A 20,247-nucleotide genomic window follows, 5' to 3' on the forward strand; every position below is an offset into this window, starting at 1 on the left:
TTGCTCAACATTTCTTAATCTGTTCCCCTATCCCATTCCTCAAGGTCAAAAAGCCTTGAAACCCAAAACCCGAATCCAGAAGAGCCGAAGATGGGCTCTAGGCCCAGGCATTCCCCAGCCTTACTGTGTGATCTTGGCCAAGTCACTTTTCTATCTCAGGTCTCACGTGATGCTCCAGAAATCCACTCTGGCCTTAGAGCTTGAAGATACCTCTTCTGTGATTTTCTGACTGCTCATCTGAGGCTGCAAAGCCCTGGGGCAAGAATTCTGCCTCTTCTCTATGCAGTCTGCCTGGGGGAAGTGATCGGCTCAACTGGGACCTGCTGGTTTGCTCTGGTGATCCTCACTGTGCATTGGTGATTGAGGGCTACTGTCAGAATATCACGGGGGAATGTCATGTGTGGCAATTATAAACAGTGTGAAAAAAGCCTCCCAGGAGGCTCTGCTAGGCCTGAGCCTTGAAAATCTCTGTCCTGGAGGTATTTGGATGGGTTTTGGGAGTTCACATCCCATGAAACAGAATGTATATTCTTAGGATCACAAATCCTTTGAAAATCTGATAAAAGCTATGGATTGTCTTCTAAGAAACAGACATGTTCCCATGGAACTTTCCATATAATTTTTGGGGCTTTGTGGACCCCCTGAGCCCATCCATGTATGCTTACACTCTGTTCTCCAACATTAGAGATAGATTGTTGACACTCCCTGTGAACTGCCCATTGTCCATCCATGCTGGGGATGTTACTATTCATGGCTGATATGAGCTCCTTGGAGACTGGAAAGCACAGGTACATGCAACCCACAGGGACAAAGGGAAGAGGTTAAACCCCAGTGCTCAGGCTACCCTGAGCAGAGCTGGGTCGCCAACTTAAAAGTTCTGGAACCCACATTTCAGGAAGGTATCTCCCCCCATCCCCATCAAGCTCAGCAGCCGCCTTACCTTCCCAGCACCAATCACCTTCTCCGCAGCATAGACTGCCTGGCTGCATCGGGGGCAGCGCTCGGAGCCACCAATCTTCTGGGCAAATTTGGACGCATTGGGGTTGGTGGTGGGCCTGTGGCCAGGGGCTCTGTATGGAGAAGGGCATGGGTGAGGTGACTTACACTGTAAGTACAAGTAGGGCTGGCACTGAGAGGGCATGACCCTACCTTCGTCTCATGGCAGAGCAGTGGGCAGTTCTCTCTGCCAGAGTCACAAAGGGTAGGGCCTCTAAGGTTATCTCCCATTTTACAGATGGACAAACGAAGGCTCAGCACAATGTTATTTTCATTGAAACATCATAATTCCCTCGGTCACTCAGTTAACCTCAGAATCATTTAACACCCCATTTGCTAAAAACGCCCTCCTCTGCCCCTCATTCCTGCAGCTGGTCTACTATCAGATTCTTTCCAGGAGAAATCTGCTGACGAATCATTCTCATTGGGGCAATGACCTTGGCTGAAACTTGGTAGCTCATCCATCATTTCCGTCTACCCCCAGGCTGAGGAGCCAGCCAGGCCCACTGCCAAAGCCACCATTAACCCAGAGGCCAGGGAGTGCCGTGGGGTGGGGGCGGGGAGGGGACCTAGCGACAGCCTGTGGCATTTCCGAGCAAGGGAGAGGACTCCTCCTCACTTGCGCTGAGAGACAGCAGGGCTGAGAGTGAGGCTGGTGTGGCAGTGGTGCTGCCCTGAGCCCCTGGCCTGGCTCCGACCCTCACCAGCCGTGGGACCCCAGGCAAGTCACTGGGCCTGGGCTGGATTTTCTCATCTATAAAAAGAGGAGGCAAGAGGGGGAAACCCCGTCTCTACAAAGCGGGCTATGTGGCACACGCCTGTAGTCCCAGCTACTTGGGAGGCTGAGGCAACAGGATCACTTGAGCCCAAGAAGCAGAGGCTGCAGTGAGCCGAGATTGCAGCCCTGCACTCCAGCCTGGGTGACAGAGCAAGACTCCCTTTCACAAAAAAAAAAAAAAGAGGAAATTGGACTAAGTAATTCTTGGGGCTCCTCCCAGCTCTGCCCTTATCTAGATACAGAATGCACATTCCACGCAGGGAGGCGCCGCGCCTGTTTTAGCCCCAGCTGAATCCCCAGCTCCAGCAGCAGCCTGACACACAGCACTGCTCTGTGGCTGCCTTTTAAATAACTGGTTTTCTGAGCCTTCCGTTGCTTACCCAAAAATGGTTTAAATACACGCGAGGCCTAATGCAGGGGTGGGGGAGAGAACTGAAGAGAACAGTTGGGAGAGGATGTTTTACTCACTCCTCGTGCTTGATGCCCAGCGACTCGCCCTTGTCAGTGCTCAGGGTGCCCGCGCCCTGCCCATAGCCATAGCCTTTGGGCCCATACTTCTTGCCGTAGCAGGACTTGCAGTAGATCTCCTCGCCGTGCACAGCCACAGTGGTGCTGTCCAGATTCTTCTTGCAGACCACTGTGGAGGGGAAGCGGGCACGGTGAGTTGAAGCTGCGGGGAGCTGCAAGCTTCCTACTGCTGAAGCTCTCTGGGCTATTTGCATAAATCATATCCTGATCTTTCAGAAACTGTCTAGAAATGGAGGCAGGCGGGATGGCCAATGGGTGGGAGGACAGAGGGATGGGATCTGCATGTCTGACTCTAGAAATGCTGGCCAACACCAATTCCTCTTCCAGGAATCCATGTGTGTCTCCTCCGGTCTTCTGCACCCCCAAACTTCCTGAGGCTGCAGTGCAACACAGGGGCTCAGAGGCAACAGCCTAGGCTGACCACAAGCCACAGGACGCCTGTTGAGGTTCCTCAGTCCACTCTCAACAGAGACAATGTGTCCCAGTAGGAGAGGAGAAAAAAGAAAAGAGGGGCAGGATTTTCCTGCCTTCAACAATGGAACTCAGAAGAGACTATCTGTGCATGCCAGCTGGGGAGATGCAGGTGGTGTGACACCCCAGAAGAGAAGGTTAACATTTATTAAGTGCCCAACACAGTGGGCTTTGAAATGAGACGCAGCTCATGCTGATCACAACAGGATTTGAAGTTTCTAATCATGGAAATCACTTTGCCACAGGAAGAAGTGAAGTCAGACACTGGGAAGAACTTCCTGACTCCTGGGGTCAGAGAGAGTAGAGTGGGAGGAGCTAGGGATTGCCATGGTCTGAGCTAGAAAGGCTGTGGGCCCTTCCTATTTCATCCTGTTAATCTCAGAGGGCAGCTACACCTAGCTATCCAAGTAAAAGAGTTGAGGCTGGGTACAGTGGTTCACGCCTGTAGTCCCAGCAGTGGGAGGCCAAGGCTGGAAGATTACTTGAGCCCAGGAGTTTGAGACTAGCCTGGGCAAGATGGCAAAACCCTCTCTCTTTATTTAAAAATAAATAAACAAATAAAAAATTTAAAAATAAAAATAAAGTGGCTGGAAGCAATAGCTCATGCCTGTGATCCCAGCACTTTGAGAGGCCAAGGCGGGTAGATCACAAGATCAGGAGTTCAGGACCACCCTGACCAACAAGGTGAAACCCTGTCTCTACTAAAAATAGAAAAATTAGCCAGGCATGGTGGTGTGCGCCTGTAATTCCAGCTCCTCGGGAAGCTGAGGCAGAAGAATCGCTTGAACCTGGGAGGCAGAGGTTGCAGTGAGCCGAGATCACACCATTGCACTCCAGCCTGGGAGACACAGTGAGACTTTGTCTCAAAAATAAATTAAATAAATAAATAAAGTTAAAATAGTTCAGAGTGTGGGGTCACAAAGAGTCAGACTTCCCGGAATCAAATCCCAGCTCTCTCCCTTTCCAGCATCTGTGTCCTCATGTGCAAACAAAGATAAATGTCTGCCCCAAAAGCTGGTGGTGAGAATCAAATGAGATCTGACATGTGAAGTACTTGGCACACTACCCTGCATACCACAGGTGCATAAGAAATGTTGGCTACTCTTATTAGTACTGTATAAAGTCAGTACCGTCGGGAGACAAGGAAGCAGGAGGGACAGGCCCTGGCCTCAAGAGATCATTGCTTCTAACCTCCAAATACTCCTCTCAAGAGATTCGGCCACATTCTGTTGCTTCACTTGGCCTATAATCCTACTTCGGTTTGATAATATTCCTTAAATACTGGAGTTCGGCATCTCAACTGGACTGCACCCTCAAACATGTCCTGAAGACAGAAACCAAGGATGCCACTGGAGAGGCCACACCTCTTACCGCCCTCAGAGAAGCTCTCAGCTCCTTTCCTTGCAACTGCCACCCTCTTGCCTTTAAAGGGTCCAGCCCTCTGCCAGCTCCTCTCTCACCCTAAGCCCCAGGTTGGAGGCTTCAGACTAAATAAGGACCCTCCTGTCCTGCCCTGGAGATCTCCACCTCATTCCAGCACTCTGGGCCATCCAAATATGGAACTTCCCACCATTTCCCCTGGGGCCCGGAGAAGGAGGGAGAGGGAAGCACAGGCCGAGGGCTCCAACATTCCCTTCTAGGGTGGGAAGTCAGGAATTGGCCTAGAATTATTTGCCTGTAAGATCCAAACTGAACTGAAAATTCCAAGACCAGAGAGAAGGCTGAAAGCAGATAAGAGTGCCTGGGGGAACCGAAGTGTCTTTTGGCTGATCTCTCTAGCAGGAAACCCAGGAACTTGGCTCAGGGCAGACTTCAGGGCCTGCAAGCTGATACCTTTCAGATGGCTCCCTGCCGAAGACCTCCCTGCTCCTTTCTGCTCTGCCTTGGCCCTTCTGTTCTCCCCGAGGCCCAATCCTGCCTCACGGTGGGCCTTTGCCCCTCTACGTCCATCCAAGTGTTATAGTGAGAGACTCTGTAGCTCACTTGTAAGATCCACCAAAGACTCCATCAAGGGGAATTTTGAAGGCAGGTCTGAATAAATTTCTACCAAATCATGGTAAGCCAATAAAGGAAAAAAAAAAAGGACTGGATTTGTTGGAAACACACACTGCCAGATGCCACCTTGGTGGGCCCTTGTGATGCTGCTTGGAAATGCTGGGGAAAGGCAGCCCCAAGGGAGAGGTCAGAGCCCCCTTGCCACACTCAGAAATGGAGAATGATTCTCTGCTTCTAGAAGGAAAACTGAGGCCCACAAAACAGTTCCACATCACATGCTGGCCAGATGCAGGGCCAGGCCAGAACCCAGCCCCTGACCTCCAGACCTGGTTGTTTCCTGCGAGCCATGTCTCCCCTCCAGTGGGCCAAGCACTGGGGCTGGGAGGGTGAAAAGTGACAGAAGCCTCAGCCTGTGGGTGAGGAGGTGCTGGGGTCAGAGCATGGGCAAGGCTTCTTTCTGTGAGCTCCCCCATGCCCTTGGATTCTAGGGAACAGCCCAGGGCCAACCTGTGGGGTCCTGTTCCATCAGCCACCACCACAGAACTCTTTCCTCAGGGCTGCCCAGCTTGACCTTCCCCAGGAGGGAGCTGGGTACAGCTCAGAGATGGGCGCATAGCCTTGGGCAGGTTCCCAGCCATGGGGCTGAGCTTTCCCACCAGCCTCTGAACCACCGCCTGCTCATAGGATCTGGCAGCCCCTTTCCAGACCATGGGAGTGTACTGTAGACCCTCTCAGTCCCTGCTCCCAGGCCAAGCCCAGGGTGGAGGTGATTCTCCCCAACTTTGCCTATGACATCAACCTGTCTTCCTCCTGCCCATTCAGACCCTCAAGAAAGGGCACTGATCTGGTTTGGCTGCATTCCCCCCAAATCTCACCTTGAATGATAATCCCCACATGTCAAGTGGGGCCAGATGGAGATAATTGAATTATGGGGGGTGGTTGGTCCCCGGTACTGTTCTTGTGATGGTGAAAAAGTCTCTCAAAATGTGATGGTTATATATGGGAGTTCCCCTGAACAAGCTCTCTTGCCTGCCACCATGTAAAACACGGCTTTGCTTCTCCTTTGCCTTCTGCCATGATTGTGAGGTCTCACCAGCCATGTGGAACTGTGAGTCCATTAAACCTCTTTCCTTTATAAATTACCCAGTCTCAGCCAGGCGCGGTGGCTCACGCCTGTAATCCCAGCATTTTGGGAGGCCGAGGTGGGTCGATCACGAAGTCAGGAGTTCAAGACCAGTCTGGCCAAGATGGTGAAACCTCATCTCTACTAAAAATACAAATATTAGCTGGATGGAGTGGCTAATATTTGTAATCCCGTCTACTCAGGAGGCTGAGGCATGAGAGTTGCTTGAACCCAGGAGATGGAGGTTGCAGTGAGCCGAGATCACACCACTGCCCTCTAGCTTGGGTGACAGAGCAAGACTCTGTCTCAAAAATAAAAATAAAAATAAAGATAAATAAATAAATTACCCAGTTACAGGCATGTCTTTATTAGCAGACGGAGAATAGACTAATACAGGCATGTAGGTGGGCAAGCTGAGTAGAATCTGGAGCCAAGGACCCACCTGGTCACAACTGCTTCTGGGAACCTACCCCAGGCCTGACCAATGAGGGAGATAGCCTTTACTGCCTTTGGCCCAGACCCGGCTAGCCTCTCCCTTCCTCGGGAGGGAAAGTCCTTTGATTCAGTAGGCACCCTGAACAGGGTGGGCAGTTACCACCCACTTAAGTCCTTTGATTCAGTAGGCACCCTGAACGGGTGGACAGTTACCACCCACTTCACTGAGAAAGAGAAATGATCCTTCTTCCATTCATAAACAAATCTTTGTCAGGAACCACACTGTGTGCCAGGCGCTGTGCTGGGCATGAGGAATGAGCAAGTTGTGGAGATGGCTCAGCCTGCTGGGACTCATGCAGTGCTCAGGGGTCCACTTGGTGCTCTGATACCCAAGAGCTGCACGGCACCTGAGACCCTAGCGTGACCTGAGACTGCTTCCTATGGCTGCTCATTGCATAACACAGAGCCCTGCTCTCCAGCCTGATTTTCTACAACTGTTTCTCATCCGCGGCGCCCCTTACACACTGCCCCAGGTCCTGCTCCTTCTTTCCTATGCCACCCCCTGAATTCCTGACTTCCCTCAACCCTCTGACCGACTACTCCTCCATAAACAGATCTGCAGGCGGGCAGTGTCGCCCACAGCTGACTCCTTATAGTCAGTGGTTAAGCAACATCCGAGAGCAAAGAGAGGGGCCCTTAGGACCCCCTTCCCAGCCTGGACTCCCTTCCCAGCCAGGGCCAAGCTCTCTCTTATTCCCTCTGGAAAAATAAACAGCTTGGAAATTCCTAAGTGTAGTGAACTGCTGATAACAAGACGCTGCTGTTTCTGGCTTCCTTTGCAGGCTGGAAGCCAACAAAGCTCCACTGAACCTTGTTTACTCCCCATTCATCAGACGCAGCCCTGGAGCTGTCACTCCAGGCCAGCCGAGCAGGGTGTGGGGCCCCTGCTGCCCTGTGTGAGGTGGCCTCAGGTTGGTCTACCCAGTGACAGGCACAGGTGCAAACGTCTGTTGAACAGGTGGCTCTTGGCCCACCTGGATCCTGCTCTGGAGCACAAATCATGAAACTTTGCTTCATGTAATGCAGGACAGACAGGACCCCATTCTTGGATCTCCCCAGATGGGCTGGGGCCTCAGCCCCCCTGAGGTCTTTTTTGCATCACACTCTCTTGCTATAGATCCCTCAGCAGTGTGTGTGAGTGTGTGTGTGCGCGCATGCGCGCGCACGCCTGTATCATTTCTTCAATATTCATAATTGTTTTAAGTGCTTTGTTTTACAAGTTTCTTTCATTTTAATTCTCACAACAATCCCATGAGGTAGCTATTATTAACTCCACTGTAATAATGAGAGAACTCAACCAGAGAGAAACTGAGTAACTTGTCCATCATCACACAGATAATAAACACTGAATCTTTTTTAACTAAGACATTCTCCTACCGTCCATTCTGTCTGCTCTCATGAAGAATGTACCTTGGCCAGGCACAGTGGCTCGTGTCTGTAATCCCAACACTTTGGGAGGCTGAGGTGGGCAGATTATTTGAACCCAGGAGCTCAAGACCAGCCTGGGTAATATAGGGAGACCCTGTCTCTCCAAAAGTTTTTTTTTAAAATTGGCCGAGCATGGTGGCATGCATGTGTAGTCCTAGCTACTCAGGAGGCTGAGGTGGGAGGATCTTTTGAGGTGGAGGCTGCAGTAATACACTGCACTCCAGCCTGGTGACTGAGTGACACTCTGTCTTAGGAAATAAAATGCATCTTGCTGAAGCTGACTCTTCTTCTAATCTAGACCTTCTGCTCTGATCACAATGAACCAAATCATTTAGGAACCTGAGGAGAGACTTTTTCAAGTTGCCACATCCTGGAAACGTCACCTGGCCCAGGTACCGGCTGGTGCAGCATCACGGTGTCAGGATCCCTGGGTCGACCCGACCTCTGTCAGTTGCTTCTTACCTTTCATCTGACTTCCTACTCATCTAGGCTTGTGACTGGAGCAAGCCTTGCTCTGCCTTATTAGGAGTAGATATCAGGGAACTCCTGACTCCCTCTTCCTCTCGTCCCAGGCTGTTTGGGTGGGAATGGGAAGTGAAGAAGTGAACGGGCTGGCCTCCAAGGGGCTGAGGAAGGAGGAGCCCCCCTCTTCCTCCAGACTCAGCTACACCATGAAGTGTGGCCTCTGTTGCCTTTGAACAAGAGATAATTAGGGTCCAAAGGGCTGGAAGTGTTTTCCTCTGAAATGGTGGGATCATGGCAGGGAGAGAGAGAAGAGAGAGCTGAGTGGAAAGTTTTCTTAACCAAGTCTTTACGGCTTGGCTTTCAGCCCCTGAACGCTCGCCACCCCGACCCGCTCTGGCCAGTTCATCCCTGAGAAAGAAGCTTCTGAACGGAACAAAGAGGCCCTTAAGTGTTTCCCTGCCCAGCTGCGCTTCAGCCAAATGTCAAGCTGTTTACATCCCATGGGCCCAGTTCCCCTGGGTGTTGACAGCCCCAGCCTGTGGGGGCAGGCCCGACCCGGGTGTCCAAGGCAACAGCAGCAGGGCTTGGGGTGTACTCACTGCACAGGAAGCAGGATTTATGGAAGCTGTTGCCTTCGCACTGAACCTCTTCGGCAAAGTAAACTGTCTTCTGACACACCCCACATTTCTTGCCTCCTCCCCAGTTCGGCATTCTGAAAAGGGACACAGAAATGGGAATTAATTTTAGAGGGAGATGGAAACATCTCAGATTGTCCACGACAGAAATGTAACAGCCAGTGCCTGAGGAGAGAAAGATGAAGGCAGAATGCTTAGGGGGCCACCAGGCCTGGCAGAGCACTTTCTGCTAGCTCTCCACGGCATCCTCACACGTCACTTAGGGATTTCCTCCCCTAGTCTAATCAACAGGTCTTTACGGAGCAGCTGCTGCATTTTCAGCCCTGTGCTAGGCACTCCAAAGGATGTGGATCAGCAGAAGATACAGGGCTGCAGTGGCAATAGAAATGGACTGCCAAGCCCTACATGCATCAACATGATGGATCTCAAGGAGAATGCAGACAGGAAGAGGCAGACAGACCAGAGCTGGGAAAACACAAGCCTGTTTGTATGAAATTCACAAATGGGCTAAACCCATATTGTTAAGATATGGACATATGGGTGGAAAAGTTACTACAGAAAAGCAAAGGAATGACGACAAGCTCTTATCTTAGAAGAGTTCCTTCTAAGGGAGGGAAGGGACCACGACTGAGTGGCAGGCCAGGGAGGCTGGCAAGACGCTGCCTGACAATATTCTCCTTCTTCACTTGGGTGGCTGTCATATGGGGACTCCTTTTATAATTATTCTTTGAACTGTACACGTAGGTTTTGTGTGCACTTTTGTATAGAAGCTATAGTTCACCACAAGAAAAAAGGTTTAAAAAAAAAAAGCAGGGCTGGGTGCGGAGGCTCACACCTGTTCTCCTTCTTAACTTGGGTGGCTGAGGAGGGTGGATCACCTGAGGGCAGGAGGTCCAGATCAGCCTGACCAACATGGCAAAACCCCATCTCTACTAAAAATACAAAAATTAGCTGGGTCTGGTGGTGGGCCCAGTAATCTCGGCTACTCAGGAGGCTGAGGCAGGAGAATCGCTTGAACCTGGGAGGTTGAGGTTGCAGTGAACCAAGAGAGCACCACTGCGCTCTAGCTTGGGCAACAGAGCAACACTGTGTCTCAAAAAAAAAAAAAAAAGAAAGAAAGAAAAAAAAAGAAAAGAAAAAAAGCAGGAAGTAGGCACACAGGGCAGAGTTCTCAGCCTTCAGAGTGAGGGGCTTCTGCAAAATCAGATCTAGTAGCATCACCCCACATCTAATGAATTATAACCTCTGAGAATGAGGTGCATGAATCTCAATTTTTAACAAGCACCCCAGGCAAACAAAGCAGGTGGCTGGATGAACTTTGAGATGCTCTATGTGTTGGTTCAGAGCTGGGTCCTGATGCCAGGCAGGCATCTCAGTCTTGATCCTGCCACTCACTGGCTGTGTGACCTTGGGCCAGATAGTTGGTCTTTCCAAACTTTTGATTTCTGTATCTATTAGATAAGGATAAGAATAGCAGCTTCACCAAGCATGCCTGGCAATTAAATAAGACATGATACATCAAAGGCAAGGCACAGAGCCTGGCACATACATGGCACACAGAAGTCCAGGCTGTGCCTCAGGTCAGTACCCCCGTGGCCACAGAGCAGCACAGAAGGTCATGGAGAACAGATGGGGGCTGCTTCTCTCCTTCCATTTCACTCACTCACTCAATAGAAGGAGTGGCTGGAGGAGGAAGATGGCCCTTCCAGCTCTTTCAACAGAGTTCATGGGGGAAGGCTATACAAAGCACCACCTACAGTGGGTACAGGCTGGGTGCCTGCGGTTGCCCAGGACATGGTGAGGAAAGGACACAGGGAGGTGCTGGGAAGTAAAGGGGCTGGGAGTCAGAGGGGTCTGTGCCTCTGGAGGCAGGCAAAGGAGCCTAAGGAGAGAGCTCAAGGAGCCTGTGGCATGGAAATGTTGAAAATAGGGATGGGGCCACCAGAGCCCAACCCCCCGGTAACAGCTGGAGAGTTGTCAACGTCAAGGGCAGAGGGAGACACAGTCTCCACTGCTGGGACACGGGCCTCCACTCAAGAAGAGGGTCCAGGTCACATTCACCACTCTGTCCCCATGCCCTGCACAGCTCTTGGCATGTAGCTGTTCAGATAGGTGGCCGTGAATAGTTGAGGAATGAATGAAGGATGTACTGATATTGAAAGCCACGGCTTCTGGGGCCATTTTCTCTGCATGGTGAATCTCTGCAGATCCTGGCTGCTAGTGGAGGTGCTTAGTAAGCATGTGCAGGCTGAGAGCAGGGCTTCCCGTGGGGAGGCGGTGTTGGTGATGCTGGGGGTCCAGGTAGACTGTGCCTGCTGCATCAGCCCAGTTCTCCCTTTCTGGGGCTCTGGACTGGCCGCCCCTCCTCAGGCTCCCAAGCGTTGCTGACAAGCCTGGCAGGAATTTCTCCACTGCTCACATCCCCATCTCCATCTTCCTCAGATAATCCATGGCGCTTGAGCTCCCAAACCCAGGGACAGTCCCCACCCCCAGCCTCTGATGTCGCACTGTTCCTTCAGCCTTTTTCTGTTCTGAGAACTGCTAGCTGCCCTTGTTGAGCAAAGATTTGGGGCTGAAAACCTCAATACAATGTGAAGGACAATCCAACAGGAACAGCAATCAGCAATGTGTGTTATGGTCGGACTAACCATCAACCATTTCTGCCTTCTTCCTTGCTACAGAGCCCTGATTTTATTCAGGCCATGGAGTGACTGGGGAGATGCCCCTTCCCCAGATGGAAGAACAGAGCCTGAGTCTAAGCCAACCGTGGGGATTCCGTTCTCCTGCCAGTGGCTGGATCAGGAACAGGCTGAGACCATTTCTGGCCAGTGAGATGTGAGGGAGGTCTGCTGGGAAGCTTCTGTGAATAATGTGTCCAGTTGTACGGAGACACACAGGCTCTCTTCTCCCTCCGATAAGGTGACTCAATGTGACCCTTGGAATTCAGCCACAACACCCACACTGCTATGGGCTGAATGCCTACTATGTATTGGATGGCTCATCTGCATCATCTCATTTCTTGTCTTTTGGAGATGGAGTCTCACTCTATGGCCCAGACTGGAGTGCAGCGGCACAATCTATGCTCACTGCAACCTCCATCTCCTGCGTTCAAGGAATTCTCAAGCCTCAGACTCCTGAGTAGCCAGGATTATAGGCACCCACCACCATACCCGACTAATTTTTGTATTTTTATTAGAGATAGGGTTTTACCATGTTGGCCAGGCTGGTCTCGAACTCCTGACCTCAGGTGACCTGCCTTGGCCTCCCAAAGTTCTGGGATTAAGGCATGAGCCACCGCGCCCAGCCTCGTCATCTCATTTCATCCTCATCATCCAAAGATAAAGAATGTATGCCCACCTTACAGATAAGAAAAGCAAGGCTCAGGGAGGTTAGGCAACTTGCTTATAGTCACACAGCTAGAAGAGGTGGACCTGGGATTCTAATGCAAGATCATCTACTTCTGAGTCCTCTGTGCCCCAGTCACCATGCTGTGGCCCTTGCGTATTTAAAAGGGGCTGCTTGCAGTGGGCATACAGTACATCAGTGCGGATCCTCTCCTTTTCCAATCCCCTGAACCAGGAGGGACACACTCAGGACCCTAGGAACACCCCTACGGGAGGAAAATTCCTCCAATCACATGGTTAGGAGCCAGTTCCAAGCACTGTTTTGTTCCCAGACACAAAAGCCCTTCTCCCTCTGGGGAGACCCACAGCTCCATACAGGCCTCCCCTTGTTTTCCCTGGCTCCATGTCAGGGGCTCACATCCAGCAAGGCCCCAGGGAATCAAGAACATGGGCGGAGAAATGGGTGAAACCCAAGGACCTGCCAGTAAGGAAAATCATCTCTTAGCGAGGCTGCTCTTCGAACCTGGTCATTTAGTTGGGGCAGGGTGGGGGTCTCCCCACAAGAGCCCAGTGAAGGGACAGGGCTCTATTGCCTTGAGATGAAAAGTGATGACTGCATCCCTAGCCAGGAAGGGTTTCAGGCAGTCCCTGTGGATGGGCTCCTGTCCCTCTCTGCCCACAAGAGGACCCCTCCAGGTGACCCTGCTTGTGAGGAAGAGGCTCGGCTGGAGGGAACCCTGGCAGCAGGCGGGGCTCAGTCTCCACTCCACCCCCTACCCTTTCTGCCCAGCCCCTTCTCTCCAAAAGCCAAATTCTGCCTGTAGGGAGACCGAATTGCCTTAAAAGGAAACCTGTTTCTCTGAATTTATGGAGTGCCTTAGAGGGACATTTGGCTCCTTCTCAATTGCCTTCCCAGCTCTGGGGGACAGAGGCCCTGCAGGAGGCTGGGACGAGAGAAGTTCCCCAGGTCAGAGTTTAGGCTGTAAAGGTCAATGGTTAGGAAAATGGCAGCTGGGCTTGATGGACCCGGATTCACCCCTTCTTAGCTGAATGATCTTGAGCAAGTTACTTTCCTCTCTCAGCGTCAATTTGCCTGTCTCTAAAATGGACCGTACGTGAACTCCCTAAAATTGAGCTGTAAGGATTAAACGAGGATATATGGAAGTGGTGGCCAGCACACTGTAAGTGCTCACCCCTCTGACTACCTCTCACAAGACTAGCCCAGTCATACCTTGACACCACACTGCTAGATGTGGGCCAGCTGTCTGCGTGTAGCTAGTCCACATATGGAAGGAGTGAGGTTTAAGAAGTAACAGGCCAAACAGGGCCAGGAACTCCTGATTCATCTGCCAGCCCAGCAAATGAGTCTGGGACAAGTTACTTGCCCTTCTTTGGGGTTTAGCTCCCCCCAGCTGTGTGAGATGTCCTATTTCACTGTGTTGAGCATCTCAACAGAGAACAGAGCTTGAATTTTCTGCTGAATGGCTGGAAACACCTGGTCAACTGTTTTCCCAAAATGGCAGGAGGCTGGAAGACTGCTGTGTCTGCTGCCATATCTTCCTAGCCTGGCTGTCCCATTAGAACTGTGCCCAGATCCTCAATCTTGAGAGGAGAAAGCCAAGGTGGCAGCTCTTACAGCAGCAGAGGAGGGAGAAGAAAAAGGGCACAGACTCTCACGGTCACCCCAAATCTCATGAAAGTCAGGCTCAGCTGGATGCGGTGGCTCACACCTGTAATCCTGGCACTTTGGGAGGCCGAGGAGGGCAGATCACTTGAGGTCAGGAGCTCAAGACCAGCCTAGGCAGCATGGTGAAACCCCATCCCATCTAAAAACACAAAAACTAGCCAGGCGTGGTGGTGGGTGCCTGTAATCCCAGCTGCTTCAGAGGCTAAAACAGGAGCATTGCTTGAATCCGGGAGGTGGAGTTTGCAGTGAGCCAGGACTGCGCCACTGCACTCCAGCCTGGTCAATAGAGCAAGACTCAGTCTCAAGAAAAAAAAAAAAGTCAGGCTCAGGTGACAGGTGGTCATCTTTGTTTCAAGCTGAAGGAACAATTGCAGAGATGTAAAATCCTTAACTGCCAGCCACCAGTGCCTGAAGGCAAGCCCCCTCTTATCAAACCCTTCAAAATCACCCATATCTTTATTTCTCCAGTGGAAAAATCCCATCTCTCCCATTCCAAAATCACTTATTCCCTAGGGCCAAAGAGCGACTGACTGCACAGGGCTAAAGTCCCCACCCACTTGTTCCAGTAGAAACCTGGCAGATGTTTATCTAGCTCCCTCGAATTAGCTGAGCTGCTTGGTATCTGCCAGGTGGAAAGGAGGGCTGCATCCCTTCCAAACTGCAGCTCCGCTTTTGCCCCCACTCCCCAGTGTCCAGAGAGCAGCCAAGGGCAGAGAGGGAAGGAGGGGGCCCTGCTGGTCAGGGCTCAGAGCCGAGTCTTAGAGGTGACACCTGAGAGCTCAGGAAATAGGCCTCTCCTGAAGGTAAGGGTCACTGGTAGGGGGAGAATGGCTACCATGGAGATGGGGCAGGCTTGGCCTCAGCTTTGCACATTCTACCTCATGTTTCCTTCAGAACCCTGCACATGGCCCGCCTCTCTGTGAAGGTGACCAGCATCACTGAGATACAATCACTCCAGGCCCTATGGGACTCCAGAACTCGACTGTCATTCTAGCTCAGGGATCTTCCTCTCTATTGCATGAGTTTTTTCTTTTCAAATCCATGTCCAGTGGCCCCTGTGAGACTGTGGGCTGACAAGGGCGGTGTATGTCTCTCCCTTTTCCCACTTGCCCCTGATGATTTCTGTAGCGGAGTTCTCTACCCTCGGAGCTCAGAAGTTTGCAGGGCACAGTGGCTCACGTCTGTAATCCTAACACTTTGCGAGGCCAAAATAGTTAGATCAATTGAGGTCAGGAGTTGGAGACCAGCCCGGCCAACAGGGTGAAACCCTGTCTTTACTAAAAATACCAAAAAATAAATAAATTAGCCAAGCATGGTGGTGCATGCCTATAATTCCAGCTACTCAGGAGGCTGAGGCAGGAGAATCACTTGAATCCGGGAGGCAGAGGTTGCAGTGAGCCGAGATCATGCCACTGCACTCCAGCCTGGGGGACAAGAGCAAAACTCTATCTCAAAGAAAAAAAAAAAAGTCTGAAGGTCAACACAGGTAGAAACGGAGGTCAATGACTTCTTTGTAGCATTTCAAAACTTCTACAGGAAATCCTGTATCATAATAAAGCCTCACAGAAAAATTAACAGATGTGGTTTCCTTGCTTTTATCCAGATCTGGAATGATATTGGTTATCCCATGCTGAACAAATGGTCTGAGTGATTTTTCTTTGATTAATTTTTAAGAAGTAAAAACAAAATTAGCACTTAGGCCTTATAAACACAAGTTGTTTGCAGCCGATGTCCCAGGAAGCACCAACCCACGCCACCCCTGCATAAAGAAAGCCAGGCACACAGTGGGGGTTGGGGGTGCTGGCTGCCTGGCTGGGGCTGAGCTCCAGCTGCTAACCTTCCATTGCTTCCTCTGTTGTCCCCGCTGAAGACTCAGACGCTGCCTACTGGCCCTGGAGAAGCCCTGGAAATGTCAGAGTCTGGAAATGCTAGCTGCCCCCGTATTTACATGCTTTACCATACATGGGAATTGCTCAGTGCTGACGTCAGACAAATTCCTGGGGAGCTGCGTAGTACAGGCACATCATTACCATATAAATTCTTGACAACTGGAAACAGCAATCAGAACCCAGGACCCCTCCACCTCACCTTCTCTGCCCTCCCCTCAAATTTTACTAGTTCTCTTTCTCTCTCTCTCTCTCTCTTTCTCTCTCTCTCTTTCTCAAGAGGCTCTTTTCCAGGCTTCTTTGACTTTCCTGCAAACCTGCCTCTGAAACTCAAAGAGGCAGACCTGGTGAAAGCATATCCATGGGTGTCCGGGAGTGAACTACCAGGGTCCCCTCTGTGCCTACCTGCCCATGCAACAGACTAAAAGCCCGGATGTCAGGAGTTCTAGCCCTGATCCATCCAACTTAAAGATTATCTTCCTTAAATCGTTTATAAGACACTGTAAAGTACCCTGTAAAGCTGATGCATTCCACAAATGACAGCTACTTTCTGAGTGAGTTGATCTGGAAAAAAGAAATGTAGAGTAGCAAAGAAAAATACTAAGGTAGTGAGTGAGCATAGATTTTGGAAATAGCCCATATTTGAACGGCAGTTCCACAGGTGACCAGCTGTGATCCTGAGGAACTTTCTTACTACCTCTGGGCCTCAGTTTCTCTATCTGTAAAATGGAGAGCATCAGTAGCTACCTCATAAATTGTCCAAGACAACACATGTGAAGTACTTTTCACACTGTCTGGTACAAAACAAGTGCAGATATCTGCTTATTCTTTTCTGAAGGAGAGGCCAGCTCTAACACTTCTCATTCAGTTTTGTGTCTCTTTTGATATTTGACAATATGCCTGAGTAATAGCAAACGGCTGACTTGGAGGAAAAAGTCTATTTATTCTCGCTAGCACCTCTTTGGATCCCAAAATGTTTAATGCATGTATCTTCATAGTCTTCTTTTTTTTTTTTAATTTATTTTATTGCATTTTAGGTTTGGGGGTACATGGGAAGAACCTGCAAGATTGTTGCATAGGTACACACGTGGCAGTGTGATTTGCTCTCTTCATAGTCTTCTAGCAAGCCAACATTTTACAATAAGCTAGACCTACATAAATATTTAAAACTTTAGCAACCTGCCAGAAAAGCCTTCCCAATTTGCTTCCCCCACCAGGAGATGGACAGTGAATAAAGACTATGTCTCCAGGAACAGTGGGTCATGCCCATAATCCCAGCGCTTCGGAAGGCCAAGATGATGGTAGGGGCAGGGAGGGGATCACGTGAGGCCAGGAGTTCAAGACCAGACTGGCCAATATATGAGACACTGTTTCTAAAAAACAAAACAGTCCGGGCGCAGTGGCTCACACTTGTAATCCCAGCACTTTGGGAAGCCAAGGCAGGTGGATCACTTGAGGTCAGGAGTTCAAGAACAGCCTGGCCAGCACGGCAAAACACCATCTCTACTAAAAATACAAAAATTAGATGGGCGTATTGGCAGACACCTGTAATCCCAGCTACTTGGAAGGCTGAGTCAGGAGAATCGCTTGAACCTGGGAGGCAGAGGTTGCAGCGAGCCAAGGTCCCGCCATTGCACTCCAGCCTGGGCAACAGAGCCAGACTCTGCCTCAAAAAAAGAAAGAAAGGAAGGAAGGAAGGAGAGAGGAAAGAAAACTATGCCTTTTTTCCTCACCTGCTTGTCAATCTGCCTATGTGGAAAAACTGGCTAGTAACTATTTGTAACGTTTATGAGTGTCTGTCCGTAGGGCAACTCAGTTGAAAGACCATGGCTACCCCACTCACTCATTCATCAAATGTTTACTGATCACCCAGTCAAGTGTCTATACACTCCCAGGCTGCAGCTCTGGCCCCGTCAGGACTCACCAGCTCCAGACGCAGATGCACAAGTGTGCAATTAAAAGAGCAAACACCTGGGCCAGGAAGGAAGGTGCTAAGACAGACCAGCGGAGGCAAAGAGGCCACAGCACCCCTGTTTTTCCCATCTTATTAGCAGGCCAATTGCAGAGCTGATGGGCCTTCTTGTCAGTTTCTCTCCTGCATCCTCCACATACCCTCCATCCTGGGCATCTCAGGCCTTGCAGATGGCTCTCCCCTCCCTCTCCTCTAACCCACACTACGCCCTCTGCAGGATACACTTCCTTCCTTGTCTGACTGCCTCCGCCCCGGATATCCTTTCCAAGGCAAAGGGTCATTCACTGGGAGAGCCTGGCAGCATAGGCTGGATTTAGGAAACAATGGGTAAGAGCTGCCCACCAGCAGCTGAGGGCTGAGGACAGTCTCTCTCAAAAGAGGTAGCCTGGCCTCCTGAGCCAGAGTGCCGCTGGAGAGTCAGGAGGCAGCAGTTGAATGGGAGCAGGAGAAGCTCAGTCTCCCAAATCCCACCTGGGGAAATCGCCAGCATGTGCTCTGAGTGGACACAGAGAGACAGCTAGCACCTCCAGCCTCTTTGGCTTCTGGGAGGGAGGCAAGGGATGAGCGGAGGACAAGGAAGAAGATGTAACTGAGAGAGCACTCCTGCCTTGGAGGCTCTGTGTAATACACTCCCCAAGTAGCATCCCTGAAAGAAACTGAGGCATTAAGAAGTTAAACAGTTTGTCCAAGGAAACCTATGTGTTAAGTGGCAAATCCAAGAGTCAAAACTCTGCCTTCCAAATAATCCCCAGCAAGACTCCAGGCCACCTCTTCACGATACACTGATACACTTTCTACTAGGGCCCAGTGGATTTCCTCGGTGCCACTGTGACAGTATCCCAGTGTGGGGAGGGCCTGCCCATTCATTCACTCTCAGGGAGCAGCGGTGGGTGGCTGGAGCCCAGGGATCTAGGCAGAGCCTGAGCCCACTATTGCTCCAGCCGATTGATTCCTGGATCACAACAGCACCAGAACCAGAAACATGCAAACTATTCTCTGGTCTGTACCAGTAGATACACTACCTGCCTCAGAGGGCTGATGGTTGGGTAACACATTGTGATTTGCTTAAAACGTGCTCAATACCAGCCCCTTTCTTCCTCCCCAGCTTTCAAGGACTGAGGCCATTAAACACTGACTGCAGGCTCTTTCGGGCTTCAGTAACTATCACCACCTGGCACCAAGACTTGCAGCGGAGAGGTCTCCATGCACTTCTTTCACAAGAGGGAAAACTCGCACCTGCCTCAGGGACACAGATGTCCAAGGTCAGGCTTATGACGCCAGATGTTTACCCCACCCCGCCCGCGGGCATTTTCTCCCCAGCAGGAGGGTGAGGGAGGGGGTGGCACGGATGCGCTCATCTCTCTGCCATACAATGAGCGTCAGTGTCGCGCAGAATCGCCGATTGTTCTGCACGACCTGCAGGCAGTTGAGGGAGGCCGGGTGGCCCTGGATCACGGACACGCGAAAGTCAACTGTGTCCAGGAAGCCCAGGAAGCCGCGGGATGTGGAGGGACCTAGTGCCTCAAGGAAAGAGCAGCACTGCCCCCGGCTAACTGCGGTCACTTCTCACAGTTCCCTATCCGCGACAGCCCCCGGGCCGCGGCGGGGCGGGCAAGACTGGGAGGCGCTGGGTGCGTGCCCAGGCGCCCCTCCGCGGGGGACAGAGCCGCGCGGCCCGGGGCGCACTCACCTGGCAGCTGGCTGGGCGGCGCGCGGGCTGCGGGCGCTCTCGGAAGTGGCGGCTGGGTGCGCCCGGCCTGCGCGCCGTTTTGTTCCGCTCCGGGGAAGGCGTGTCCCGGGCCACACCAACCAGTGGGCTTTGCACACTGCACCACTCCAGGGCTGATGTCATGGCGCGAAGCCCGGCGGCGCTGCCCTCCCAGGCCCCAGGACAGCCCGGCCGGCAGGGGGCGGGTTCAGGAGTCACCGACTGCGGGCGCCCCCTGTGCTCGCGCTGCCGTCCCACTGTGCGCCATGTGGCCGCCACCGCGGAAAACGTCTTGCACATGTCAGGGACATTTCAGGGGTTTCCTGTCAGTCGAGTGAGAAGGCGGAGATGTGACCTTAGAGGTCAGACCCACGATAAACTTGGGCCCCTAACGAAAGTGGTGTCTCGAATTTGCGTGTACTGGTGGCAGAGGGTAAGGGACACATCTTGCGCGCCAGGGTAAGACAGACCCTTCCAGGGCAGATCTGATTCTGCCCGTCCACTCACTAGCTGGGCCCTGGGCCTAGACATGCAAAATATTCTCTGTTCTGTTCCAGGGGGCATTCTGTCCCCACCTCCTCAACCAGTCCCCATCCCTTCCTGAGTGTCCTGTGTAGGCGTTACAGGGGGCAGAGAAGCTCACACCCTCCAGAGCTGCTGCCTGGGCCAGAGGAGAGCCCTCACCCCTTGCCTGGATGGGAAACAGCCCAGAAATGCAATGTTCTACACAGAGAAG

The 20,247-nt window shown here is 51.6% G+C and overlaps 1 protein-coding gene across 1 annotated transcript in view; it reads right to left on the minus strand.

Moving 5' to 3' along the window:
• CSRP1 (cysteine and glycine rich protein 1) overlaps positions 1-19,678 on the minus strand; it is a 24,219-nt gene extending 4,541 nt beyond the window's left edge. Inside the window, exons 1-4 of the mRNA XM_017499442.2 lie at positions 19,494-19,678; positions 8,879-8,991; positions 2,243-2,411; positions 941-1,070 (exon numbers count right to left, since the gene is read on the minus strand). Coding sequence (XP_017354931.2) covers positions 941-1,070; positions 2,243-2,411; positions 8,879-8,990 — 411 coding nt within the window. The 5' untranslated portion in view covers position 8,991; positions 19,494-19,678. The remainder of the gene's footprint in view (positions 1-940; positions 1,071-2,242; positions 2,412-8,878; positions 8,992-19,493) is intronic.
• Positions 19,679-20,247: the final 569 nt, after the last annotated feature.

This window comes from Cebus imitator, unplaced genomic scaffold (assembly GCF_001604975.1).
Source record: "Cebus imitator isolate Cc_AM_T3 unplaced genomic scaffold, Cebus_imitator-1.0 Scaffold257, whole genome shotgun sequence".
Taxonomy (NCBI): domain Eukaryota; kingdom Metazoa; phylum Chordata; class Mammalia; order Primates; family Cebidae; genus Cebus; species Cebus imitator.